The sequence below is a fragment of the Fistularia commersonii genome, chromosome 1 (genome assembly GCF_037954325.1).
Source record: "Fistularia commersonii isolate RoL2024-O1a breed Wild chromosome 1, RoL_Fcom_v1.0, whole genome shotgun sequence".
Classification (NCBI taxonomy): domain Eukaryota; kingdom Metazoa; phylum Chordata; class Actinopteri; order Syngnathiformes; family Fistulariidae; genus Fistularia; species Fistularia commersonii.
Window position 1 is genome coordinate 12,573,424 of NC_141284.1, and position 13,904 is coordinate 12,587,327.

Sequence of the window (13,904 nt, forward strand, 5' to 3'; positions counted from 1 at the left end):
GGTCTCTTAGACGTTCTGTAACGTGCACTGACAATGCACAGGCACCAGTAGTGTGTTCAAGTCTTTTCATCACCCCCCGCTTGTGAAGTACTTCTTCATTTTTGCTCCATCTGGCTATAGCTGACGGGTGGCTGTGGGAAAGCTCATGAGCACAATGTCATGGCAACATGCATTATTTCATGCACTTAAGTCAGATGACTCACTGAATGCCTCCTTTGACAGTAATCAAGGCATTACCAGCAGATTTTTAGAGGTAACACATGTGCTATTACTCACAGCGACTTGTATTCATCACTTTGGAGAGTCAGAAAGTGGATGCCACACAATGTGAAAGGCAAAGTATTTGCTTGAGAATTACCACTGTGGGCCTGAAGACCACTGATCCCCTCGGGGGGTAGTTGTCATTAAAAGTATAATTAGCAGGTGATCTGAAAAAAGACAGAACCCTACAGCGGACACCTCAAATCAGTTTGGGACAGTTATAAATAGAAAGTTGGGGGTCCGGTCTTACTGTACTAATCATGAATCAATATTAGTGACTTACTTAGCTAAAACTGAGGAAGGAATTTTTAATTTACCTGGCAATTTACAGGCATGAATGCAATTATTATCCTGAATATGAGTAGGCTGGTCTGGACGGCTGCTCCCTCACAATATCATACACCATCATATGCCACTCTTTTGATGTATAATCACAATTTCATGGCGCTCCAAATTCATTAGTAAAAATGGCTGACAAATAACAGATAAATCAAACAAAAGAGTAGATTTATTTGATTTCACTAGATTTATTAGTGAAGTCCCTCTCTGCCCCAAATTGCCCCCTCAGAGGACAAGCGAAGTGATTCTGCTTCTGATTTAACAACTACATCTAACAAACACTAATAAGGAAGGCAACAGCACCAGTAGTGACATAATATGAAAACCTGTTACACATTATCATACAAAAGAAGTCTTGTGCTCCCCTGTTTTGTTCGCCTTGCTGAGCCTGTCACTGTTCCTGTGGCTTGTGACTATGACACAGCAGTAGACCCCCACCTTTGGTACTATATGTATTAATTATTTAAAAATCATACAATGTGTTTCTCTGAATTTTTGTTTTAGATTCCATCACACACAGTTGAAGAGTACCTATGATAAAAATTACAGACCTCAACATGATTTTCAAGTGAGAAAAATCAGCAGTGTATCAAATACTTGTTCTCCCCACTGTATACATCTGACCTTCATAATGAATGACATTTTGATTATGTAGGAAACTTCTCATATGGAATGACAATGCTAGTAGAGGGGTATCATCTTCTATTGTGAGAACAAGCTGATGACATTAGTGGTCCCTAACATCCTGGTCCTCTTGCAAATTTTAGCGTGGAGATGCTCCTTTGAGCACCAGTGGAGATATGAAGGCCAATATAATTTTCCAAGATTATTTATTTTACAAACAAGCTAGACCCGAGGACCAACGCCCACCTCCGGAGCCAATTTTACATGATGCTCAAGGAATTTCTTGTTCAATTTCATGATGCATATTGTCATTAAAATATTTGTCCCATGAGTTTGTGTTGTGAGAGAAGAAGTAAAAGGACTGTGTGGACATAACTGTGGATAAACATTCATTTTGGGGGAAGGGGAAGGGTAAAACAAATCTTGATTGCTATTTTACCTTCAAAATATACCTACATATGTTATGTCTTCACATGCTGAATAGCTGATCAGTTGATCTCCGAGAATAGAGCTTGTTTAATTTTGTGCTTCCTTTTAACAGTTTTTTACTTAATTCTGATATTCAAGTCACTTGAGGTCAGTGTATATAGGTACGGTCTCAGATTGGGAGAGAACAAACACTGTCGCTACAAGTAACTAATAAAGGATAAATTATTAAAACAGACAATGTAATCATTGAAGTAAGAAATGTATAGTTTAATGGTGCCTCATTAATTTGTTCACAATTGCATCGGAATAAAGGCAAAATTACTCAAGACATGTTATTTACCCCTCTGTTGTCTAATCTGTGTTGGGAAAAATTCAAGGAAAAGCAAATCTAATTCCATGAATTGTGAGGAAGAAAATGTTTCATAAAATGAGAGTTGCCGTTAATGGCTCCAACAAGTTTCATTAACAAGTCGAGGACAACCAGCAATTCTTCTCCTATCGACTTTTCCCTTCAGGGGTCGCCACAGCGAATCAACTTTCTCCTTCTAACCCTATTCTCTGTATCCTCCTCTCTCACACCAACTACCTTCATATCCTCTCTCACTACGTCCATAAATCTTCTCCTTGGTCTTCCTCGAGACCTCTTGCCTGGCAGCTCCAATTCCAGCATCCGTCTACCAATATATTCACTATCCCTCCTTTGTGCATGACCGAGCCATCTCAGTCTGGCTTCTCTCCAAAACATCTAACATGTGCTGGTCCTCTGACTCATTCCTGATCCTATCCATCCCCGTCACTCCCAAAGAGAACCTTAGCATCTTCGTCTCTGCAACCTCTAAGTCTGCCTCCTGTCGTTTCGTCATTGTAACTGTGTCTAGGCCATACAGCATTGCTGGTTTTACCACTGTCTTGTACACCTTTCCTTTCAATTCTGGCCGATAGTTTTCTATCACATAGTACCCTTGATACTTTTTCCACCCATTCCGACCCGCTTGAACCCGTCTCTTCACCTCTTTTCCACACTCTCCGTTGCTCTGGGCAAGAAGGGGCTCAGAGCTAATCCCTGATGGAGTCCCACTTCCAACTTTAACTTCTCTGTTACCCTTACAGCACACCGTACCACTGTCTCACAGCTAGCATACATATCCTGCACAAGTTTCGCATACTTCTCTGCCACTCCAGACTTCCTCATACAATACCAGAGTTCCTCTTTTGGCACCCTCTCATATGCTTTTTCTAGGTCTACAAAAACACAGCAGCTTCCTCTGGCCTCCTCTGTACATCTCTATTAGCCTTCTCAATGCAAATACTGCATCTGTAGTACTCTTTCTAGGCATGAAGCCATACCGCCGTTCACAAATGCTGACTTCTGCTCTCAGTCTAGTTTCCACTACTCTTTCCCATAACTTCATTGTATGGCTCATCAACTTTATCCCTGTATAGTTGCTACAATTCTGCACATCCCCTTTATTCTTAAAAATAGGCACCATCACTCTTCATATTCACTCTTCAGGCATCTTCTCACTCTCTAGCATCCTCTTGAATAATCGAGTCACAAAATCTACTGCCGCCTCTTCCTCCACACCTCCAAGGGTATATCGTCAGGACCAACTGCTTTTCAACTCTTCATCCTCTTCAATGCCTTCCTCACTTCACTTTTACTAATTTGTACTACTTTGTGGTCTACAGTAGCTCAGCTACCCTTGCCTCTCTTTCATTTTCCCCATTCATTAGCACTTCAAAGTACTCTTTCCATCTTCCCATCACTCTTCTAGCATCTATCAATACATTTCCCTCTCTGTCCTTAATCACCCGGACCTGTTATACATCCTTTCCATCATTATCTCTCTGTTTCGCCAACCTGTATAGATCATTCTCACCCTCCTTACTATTCAACAGAGTATACAAGTCATCGTACGCCCTTTGTTTTGCCTTTGCTACTTCTATCTTTACCTCACATTATATCACCCTGTACTCCTGTCTATTCTCTTCAGTCCTCTCAGTATCCCACTTCTTCTTTGCTAACCGCTTTCTCTGTATATACTGCACTTTCTCATTCCACCACCAAGTCTCCTTATCTACTTTCCTTCCAGATGACACACCAAGTTCTCTTCTACCTGTCTCCCTGATAACACTAGCAGTTGTTGTCCAATCATCTGGAAGCTCTCCCTGACCACCCTTTCTCAACTCCTCCCTGAAAACCATACAACACTCCTCCCTTTTCAGCTTCTACCACTTTGTCCTTTGCTCTGCCTTTGTCCTCTTCATCTTCCTTGTCATCAGACTCATCCTACAAACCACCAACCTATGCTGTCTGGCTACACTTTCATCTACAACTACTTTGCAGTCACTGATCTCTTTCAGGTTACCTCGTCTATGCAAGATGGAGTCTACCTGCGTGCTCCTACCTCCGCTCTTATAAGTTACTCTATGTTCCTGTGTCTTCTGGAAAAAAGGTGTTCACTACAGCCATTTCCATTCTTTTCACAAAATCCACCACTGTCTGTCTCTCTGCATTCCTATCCTGTATACCAAATCTGCCCATCACTTCTTCATCTCCTCTATTGCCTTCACCTACATGCCCATTGAAGTCTGCACCAATTACCACTCTCTCATGTCTGGGAATATTCTGTATCACTTCATCTAACAAATTCCAGAACTTGTCTTCCTCTTCAAATTCACATCCAGCCTGCAGGGCAAAGCCACTAACAACACTAAGCATCACACCTTCAATTTCCAGTTTCAGACTCATAAGTCTATCTGACATTCTTTTCACCTCCAGAACATTCCGAACAAACTTCTCCTTCAAGATAACTCCTACTCCATTTCTCTTCTTGTCAGTACCATAATAGTACAATTTAAAGCCTGCTCCTAACGCCCTAGCCTTACTACCTTTCCACCTGGTCTCCTGGACACACAGTATATCCACCTTCCTTCTCTGCATCATGTCAACCACCTCTCTACCTTCTCCTGTCATAGTCCCGATATTCAAAGTCCCTACTCCCAGTCCCAGGCTTTTACCTTTCCTCCTCGCTCTCTGCTTCCAAACACGCCCTCCTCCTCTTCTTCTTGTTCTTCGATCCACAGTAACCCAATTTCCACTGGTACCCTAAAGGTCATTAGTACCAATGACGGTTATTGTTAACCCGGTCCTCAACCGATCCAGTATGTTATGGTTATGGTTGACTAGCATGTTTGGTTTTGGCAAAAGTTTTATGCCGGGTGCCTTTCCTGACGCAACCCTCTGCATTTTCTGGTCTTGGGACCATCTCAGGGAAACACCGCTCCATGACCCCCTAAGGCCGGCTTGGGGAGACACAGGCCAGTGCTGCCCTAAGGCGGCATTTGCATATTATAATAGGCAATGATAATAAGAAGAAAAATAATAAGGTAATAATACTTGGGCAATATCAATTATTTACAGTAAATTCTGTATCCAAGAGTATTAAATATAATTGGCAGTCATGTAACTTAGGTATAATAAACGAAATATTTTTCTTCTTTGAACTGAAATTTTACAGTTACCTTATAAGCTCTGGAAGCAGAATTGCTGATGCATTAATTTATTCTATGCTAGGAATGAATCGTTTTTCCAGCTCATTTTCATTTCCTGTTTCTGAACGAGACAATGATTGAAAATTATGATGATTTCCTGTTGTCGTTTGTTCTGCGGCACACAGGTTGACAAGCAGAAGGACTAAGATTCACCAATGGACTGATGAAACTGCAGACCTTTTTTTAAAACAGCCTCAATAGGTCCATGCAGTTACACAAGCATTTATCCGCATCACACTGTTTCAACAACAGTATCAGCCCCTCCATTGCCTGTAACCCACTGACGACTAATGACAGGATCATATAGACACAATTCAGTTCTTGGACCTATAAGGGAAAAAAAATCATCGTCATGTCAGTAAAAAAGCAGTACTTGGTTCTTGACTGACTGACTTGCATTACTTTAGCATAGGATGGCTGAACACTAAAAGTGTTCTTCTTGTTACTGTTAAATGGAAGTGTTACAACGGTCCCACACCCCTGATCGGAATTTGCCTACAGAAATTTCGTTTAGATGCTTGGAAAATGAATACCACCCATTTCTTTATCTGTTTCAGTCTGATGTAATCCATCCATCCATCCATCCATCCATCCATCCATCCATCTTCTCCCGCTTATCTGGAGTCGGGCCGTGGGGGCAGCAGTCTGTTTCAGTCTGATGTGATGTGAGTCAAAAATGCTGATCATGGCAGATAATTTTCTGTTCCAGTTAAATATCAGTACTCTAAAGTGTGCTATATGACCAACGCTTGCATTATGGATGCATGATTTGTTCGAACAAACTATACTTGTCAGTGGCTGTTGTAGGTCAGCATGTCCTCCTAATCTGTTACAACTCTTCACACAGTTCAGCTGATATTCAGCTCAGTTACAACACCACGTAATTGGCCTATTTGTGCTCGTTAGATAAAGAAGCAACATTTTCAAACCAATCAACTACAAAAAATGTAGTTTGCAGAATACATTACATTCCAAACAGTTATTTGTTTCAGCATGCAAGCTCCTCTCCAAGCCCAGTAAAGAAAGCAGGGAGGTGGGATAGGAGCAGCTTAAATTAACTGAAGCCTGCACACAACCACACACATCCTCCAACACATCCTATAAATGGATAAGAATAAGAGAGTGCAAGTTTGAGCTGGGGTAAACATTTCTAGAATTGGTAAGATGGAGCTCGAAGAAGTAGAAAGAGAAGTCAACTGAAAAAAAGAAAAGGACAGATAAAGTAACAGCTTCGATAATGTTATTGGCTATAAGGGGCTACATCCCACAGCGCCAACCATCCACTGATTATTACTTTTCCATTAAACTGGCAAAATTATAGCAGAGTTTCGTAGAGCTTATAAAACAGCATATTTTTTTAGGAGCCTTGAAATATAGGGAGGGAAAGAGGGGAAACATTTAACATCACAAGGCGGAATGTGCTTATGGTCTGCCATGCACAAGAGCGCAGAAGTGTGAATGCCCACATCACCTGCATTGACGTAGGGTTTGTGTTGAGCTCCCACAAAAGTAAAGTAAATCAGACCAGAAAAGAGAAAAAGCTGCCAAAATTCAAAAAAGTGCTCATTGAAAATATTGCTAAGTTCCTGTGATTGACATCCTGAAATTACCTCCTGCCACTCCACCTACACCACTGCCCGCTTTCATAATGTGCTGCCAGTGGACTGGTCATTAAAGCTGTGTAGTGACACAAACATCAAGCATGGCAAGAACATCATATTGTAATTCTGCTCTCAGACATAAGAATGAATAACTTAGAATATAAAGTGGAATAGACTCTTACACCCATAATCCCAAAATGGTGTTAAGTTTCTCATATCTTCATGTGTTGCAGATATACAATGTTGCAGCTGACGAGAATGACATTCATTCACAGGCATTTGGTCATAAATTCCATGAGCAAGAACAAAAAAAATTAAATTGTCGACTGGCCTGGATATTAGTTTTAGGGAATCCACAATTTCAGTGACTGAAGTCAATCTCTCTCTTTTCTATTCCGTTCTTACGTCTTTATCCACTGGTGACCGAAGAATACGGTCACACTAAGGTATTAATTCCTCATTGACACCAGTCTCAGCGTGAGAGCTAATATTACAGACCGTGCATTCGAACATGGAAAGAACAGACGAGTCCTTACCATCTGGTTGTTCCGGCCTGACGGGTCTGAGTCAGGGTGATAATTGATGAGAGTGGAATCAGCCAAGGCACTGAAGGCCCTGCCCTACAGCCAATAACATACCAGTGCCCCCCATGACTGGCAGCTTCTGTGGTGCTGTCATCCCCTTCAGTTGCAAACCTGCAACTCTCTGTAATCGCCCTCTCTCGTCCACATCTGCAACAATATTTGACCTCAGTCTGTCCTCTCATTTGTCCTCTTAATGTCTAACAGAATCCTCGGGAAACTGGATGGGAATACAGAAAAGTAAATTTGATTGGGGCTGAAAGTTTATTTATTGTGATTCTGGTATAGTTGCTTCTCAGGGACAACTTAGATGACCTCACCTCAACCTCAATATGAAAACCCACCAGTGTGGCAGCAGATCAGCTGCTGTCCTGGAACAGAAGGCACCCGCAGTCTCCATTAACACCCAGTACGTTTTCGTTCTTCTTCATCATATACGATGACAAGTCATATACGATATGAAAGGACACACGGGTATTGTTTCAATCCAATCCAATTGAATATAAATATAATAATGAATTCAATACAAACACTTTTATTTACTGCTCAGATTATAAAAGTGTTATACACCCATGGGGAAACTAAGTCATTATTTCTGTACTTATTAACTAAAATAAATGAATGCTTCAGACGCTCTTTTGTGCCCATGGCCATCAGACTGTATGATAGGAGTCTGGATGGCACACAACTCTGACAGGCCTGAGATGCATTTATGCAACAACAACCTCCATACCTCACCCATTCGCGTCATGACCTAACTCTGGTGTCTTTTTTATCCTTGTTGGTCCCAGCCCGCACAAATCCTGCCTATTTTTGTTTCTCTATTTTATTCTTGTCATTGCTATTGTCACTCTATTTATATTGTTGTTTAGTTAGGTTGTCTATTTTTCAACCTTAATGTTACATTCTGTTGTCTGTTCTCATCCCTGATGTTGTTTTCCCTGCTGTCTATTCAGTCATGGATGTCTTTGCTAGTTTCTGTCTTCTAACTGTCTCTCCATTTACATTTATATTCATATCTATTTTGACACTATAGTTGTTATGCTGCTGTAACAAAAGAATTTCCCCTATGGGGATCAATAAAGTTTATCTTACCTTATCTTAAATACTAATCATCATAACTAGTTTTCACATGTTTATGATCACCTGGATTTAGGAAAAAGAAATACATATATAGGTACATCAAAGGAAACAAAGGAAGAGTAGATTGTAGTCATGTTATGTTTTCATATTTCTTTGCATTACTACTCACTTGTTAAACACACGTTCTCCATACTACAGCCAATACTCCAAATGCTAAAAACAGCTACAACAACAAAAATACTACTTATACTAATACTAATACTAATACTAATACCAATACTAATATTAATAGAAATAAGTAAATAAATAGCCACTTTTCTTGTGTTTGGGGTTTTATGCTTTAATATTTCTTTGCATATTTGTCATTGTTCTATTTATTTGCTGAGCATTTTTCAGCTCCTCACAATCACAGGATTTTGATAATTTAGAATATCTTTGTGGATTTACATGACAAGAAATAATTGTGAAGAAATCACCTAAAATTACGTAATCAAGCACAAAAAAAGTAATTGAAATAGTTACAATGGCTTATTTAATTGTTTGAATGCATATTCATTTTCCTAAGCACTTTTTAGCGCACGGTTAATTTTAGGATTTTAGACATTTCAGAAGTCAGCTACCCCATCATTTACAACAGGGCTCAAGCTGAAGTGGGCCGGCCAATATAGTGGCCATAGAAATTTGGAAAACACTGAGGGTTCAGAGCAGGACCTGGGGGGAGGAGAGACTGTCCCTGGCAACAGACTGATAAAGGACGTGATGATGAATGAGCAAGTCAGGAGATTGGAGTATGACACAGTCACATGGCAACAGAAACACAGCAGCAAAGATGGTATTCATTAATGGCTTTGACTTTCACAAGACTGGACATCTTATTTTCTGACTGATGTTTAGTGCCAATCCATATAAATAAATTTGTAAATGGTCTCCACATATATAGTGCTTGTACACCTTGTGGTTTCAAAGCGCTTTACACAAGATAGTAGTCACCCAGTCATACAATGCCATGCAAGGCAGTAACGAGGCATTTGGGAGCGACTCATTGAACTTGGGTGTACAACAACTCAATTTTCTATCATCCTTCCAAAATGGATTAATTTAGGCACAGGTGTTGGAAGCTAAGTGGAGTTACCAAGGGACGTTAGAACAGTGACAAGATTCAATTTCCAAACTTCCTGTGAAGAACCTGAAGAGACTGTTGATTTGGTTGCATTGAAAAAGCATTGTCCCCTGTGATTTAGGTCTGCAGATAATGTCTGAACTTGACACAAGCTTTAATTTCTAATCAAGCATTCAGTGTCTCCCACAATCGCCAGGTCTGCAATGAATGGGAAAGCAGCTTTTTACCATGACATCTCTGCTTTATTGCATACATTTGTCCCATTATCCAAGTCTCATGGTACCACCTCATTCACATTCTGAATATCTCATCCACATTTCATTAATTTCACTCTAATTTTACTTTCTGAGTATATTTCTATTTCTAAGCACTGTTAGTAGTGCCTTTTAGTATTCTCTATAATATGATTAAAAGTAATAACAATTGCCCAGCTAGTGATTGTCATGTGTGACTCTTAACCTTGCTCAAACCTTACATAATAAGAAATAGTCATTTTTATGGCACAGGGATTAATACATAGTACCAGAAAGGGTGAAGTTCACAAACTACTACAACTCAGAAACAGGGAGAGAGATCATTGCCATACAGCAGTTACCAAAATTCTTGAAGCCAACCCATACACTCTATCCTTGATTGCAGCCTGCTTACAAGGCTACCGTAAGGTAAAAGGAATCTATTTGTAATGAAATGTCTGCTGGACAGCAGCCCAAATCCAAGTGGATTTTCAATATAAATATGCATGCCTTCTATTACCACATCAGAGGCCCCATTACTGACAATTTATTTTCATTATCTAAAGGAATTATAAAAAAAATAATTATATTTACCTTGTACACTCAAGACAGAGGATGTAACCAATGAAAGGAAAAATGTGAAGCGCCATGTTTGACATTGCAGAATGTGAGCCTGTTTTAATATCGATATGAGCCACAATTCCATTCTGCCGTTGGAGGAAAGAAACTGTATGGCTTTGAGATAAAAAATGATGGTGAACAGTTTACCTGCATATAAGATACCTGGATATTTCGATGATTGAATGGCGCTGTTGGAAGTCAAAAGACCCTCTGAGAGTATAATGAAGCGGGACGGTGAACAGTGAGAAAGGAGGCAATATTTCTCTCACCTCAGCTTTTTTGCACAGGTTAGTCCCGCTGAGATTTTTATTGGCAATTATAATCCCATTCTGGCCTTGTGGCCAAGAAAGTATCCTCATGACTCATCGCTGCTTTTTATTCAAAAGCTGTAAATGAAGTTTATAAAAATATATTAAAAAATAAATATTTTTTGTGAACCGTGGGGGCAGAACAAAAATATCCGTGGGGCAATGTTGGGTCAAAAAAAAAGCCCTTATTATTGGAGCTCTGAACACCTGCAATATCTTTTGGGGAAAAGCCCATGTACACCAGAACTTTGCATTGATATCCGACCACAAACAAGCATTAAGAGGGCCAGACTGATTAAAATCAACCACTAACATCAGTCCAACAATGTTTTTTTTTAATCATTTTGCAATTTTAAGTTTATAAAATAAGGTATTCACAGTATTTTTGTGACCAAAACAAAATCTGCCTAGTTGAAGTCATTGTGATCAGGCCTTGAGACAGTTAAGGCAGATTAGTTTGGTGAACATTATTTATGTTTGGAGTATGCTGGTGGTAGACAAACATGTTTGATGGAAGCACTATCTAAAAGGTGCATTTTGGAAATAAGAAATATTCTTTGTACCTCCCTTTTTAAGAAACCTGAGAGCCTGACTTCAGTGTTCACCCAGATGTATGTAACAGTTCTGTTAACAAAGTCATCTTGAATTTAAAGTGCACTCAACACAATACATCATGGCTTTTACAAAAAGTTGGACTTTCCTTTTCAGTACTTGACTATTCCATCAGCAGCATGGATGTCTAAATTAAGGTGATTCACTTCAAAGGAAAGTAAAAATAGTGCATTAATTTAACCTCATGGACCTCACAAGAAAAACACTGGTAATGTTTTTCTCCTTGAGTAATTATCCTGTTCAAATAGCATATATTTCTCTCCAGGCAGAGAGTGCTTGGGTAGAATGGATGCTGCCACTGCATAATGGTCCTCAGGCGCTCGTTTCCTCGGTAACGTGGGGAGGGCATGTGGAGAGGGAGGTATAAAAACGCAAGCAGCTTCTCTCTGAGTCTTACTCTGAGGTAAATGCACTTACTGTCAACTAAGGGAGCTTTCCAGAACTTCTTTTATGTCCTCTGTTCCTGTCTGTCAACAGCATTCTCAACTTACCAGAAGGCTCAGCTTGTCAACGCATTGTCGAATGATGATGCGACCGAAAGATTTACGTCAGGGCTCTGGCACGAGAACCTTTCTAGATGCCATGCACGGCGGTAAATTTCATCTTGCACGCTTTATCTTGGATGCTTTGGATGGCCGTATCATCAACTCTAAGACAGAAAACAGCCGCACGCCGCTCATGTATGCTGTTTACCTACAAGACCTAGGGACCAGGGCCAAGTTCACTCGGCTGCTTCTGGAGAAAGGTGCCGATGTCAACTGCCAGGACGAAGATGGTCGCACAGCCCTGAGCCACGCTTGTGAGTTGGGCCACCTTGATGTGGTCAAGATTCTAGTGCAGTTCAATGCTGATCCAGACATCTCCGATGCTTGGGGGAACAGTTCTCTGATGTATGCTGCATTTTCTGGGCAAAGCCAAGTGCTGGAATTCCTGATAAGAGCTTTCAAGAGACTGGGACTGAGGCTGGACAAGACCAACAATGCTGGTCACTCAGCAATTGATGTGGCAAACCTCTTTGGATACAACCAGTGTGTGCAAATTCTGAATTTTCCTTGCAAAAAGGGCATGAGCACTGATGACCCACTTGCTGATGGAGGCTCTATTGAAGATGATGTCCACCAGGTGCCCAACAGGCTCCCCAAGCATGTCCTGGAGGGGTTTTCCGAGCGATTCAACAGCAGTGAAGATCAACTGCCAAGGATGTTTCATAGACAGATGAAGACAGGGGATAGCAGGGGGATGTGGAATCCGTTCATGTGCCCCAAGGGTCTGACTCAAGAGGATAACCATCATCATAGCTGGGCTTTACATCCTCCGCTTGAAAAAAGCCAGAGCGAGGACGACCACAGCATTTTCTTTGCTGCCAAACAACTGCAAAACTGCCAGCTGAGCGAACTGAGGGGGAACCAATCACCAAACTCTCTGCCAGAGCCAAGCCAGAAAGATGTAACTGGACACCTGGAACATCAACAAACAACACCAGAATGTTTTCCCCTCTTTGGGAGGGCAAAGTCATTTAACATAGATATTTTGAGCCGCAGGAAGCAGTCCTATCAGGGTGATGTCTATGACATGGGTTTGTCAGCCAGCAAATTAAAGAGAGCCTCACTACAGGATGAGAGATGCCTGATAGACAAGACAGAATGTCATGTGAACTCCCCTGAATTGACGAATGATGCTGACAGAACTGTCTCCCTTCCAAAAACACTTTTGAATAGCAAGACTCAGACCACAAGAGCACTGAGGGAAAATGTCAAATCAAATAAGAAAGAAGTTAATGATATGTCTCAATCAGGCAAAAAGCGGGAAAGCTTTGGTTTAACAGGCAGACACAAGTTGCTCCTGGCCAGGGGGGAGATGATGTCAGGGAAGATCCCCAGTCACGCACCAGGGCTTGTGGGCCTGGGGACCAGACTCCTACGTCGATTCACAGCACCCGAGTTCATGAAGATTGTGAAAGACTGTTCATCGAGCTCTACGAGTGGAAGGGGGCGGATGTCCCGCTCTGAAACTTTCCCCCTCTCTCACACACATCAGGAGGTCAACAGCCAGCCGAGTGTTGACAGCATCAGTGGAGTGAAATGTGAGTTTGAAAGCTGTTCTTCTCAGTCCACTCTTGACTAGAACATGGGCAAAGTCAAACAACAGAAGGTACGGGACATTTTACATCACTTATAACTGAGTTTGATAGCTTGCTGATAGTGTAGAAACGGAGAGAAATGGATAGCCTTTGCTTTAATGGTAGTTTCATTGCTGATCTGTAAAAATTAAAAAGTCCCAAGCTAAGTTGCATAAAGTCTATGTCTTGAAGAATTTTTAAATTAATTCAGTCGAATATCATGTTAAGTTTCACACATACCTGTTTTATATCGCATAAAAAAAGTTTGCATTTGATGTCGCTTGTGTTTATAAGAAATAATGTTATGTATTTCTTGCTTATATTGCAGGCAATCATAATTCACTGCATGACTTGTGCCGAATACTAAATAAATGCCTTAAAACACCAGCCTTTTGACCTGTGGTTATTTGCCAGGCAT

At 40.8% G+C, this 13,904-nt stretch overlaps 1 protein-coding gene across 1 annotated transcript; it reads left to right on the forward strand.

The window, feature by feature from the left end:
- Window positions 1-11,782: 11,782 nt before the first annotated feature.
- ankrd63 (ankyrin repeat domain 63) lies at window positions 11,783-13,734 on the forward strand. Its single transcript, XM_086148678.1, has one exon. It carries the CDS (start codon window positions 11,818-11,820, stop codon window positions 13,489-13,491), a length of 1,674 nt encoding a protein of 557 aa, XP_086004804.1. The 5' UTR covers window positions 11,783-11,817; the 3' UTR covers window positions 13,492-13,734.
- The last annotated feature ends 170 nt before the right edge of the window (window positions 13,735-13,904 follow it).

Excerpts from the sequence above, each read along its gene's own strand:
- ankrd63 (XM_086148678.1), top strand. The coding sequence starts at position 11,818 with ATGTCCTCTGTTCCTGTCTGTCAACAGCATTCTCAACTTACCAGAAGG.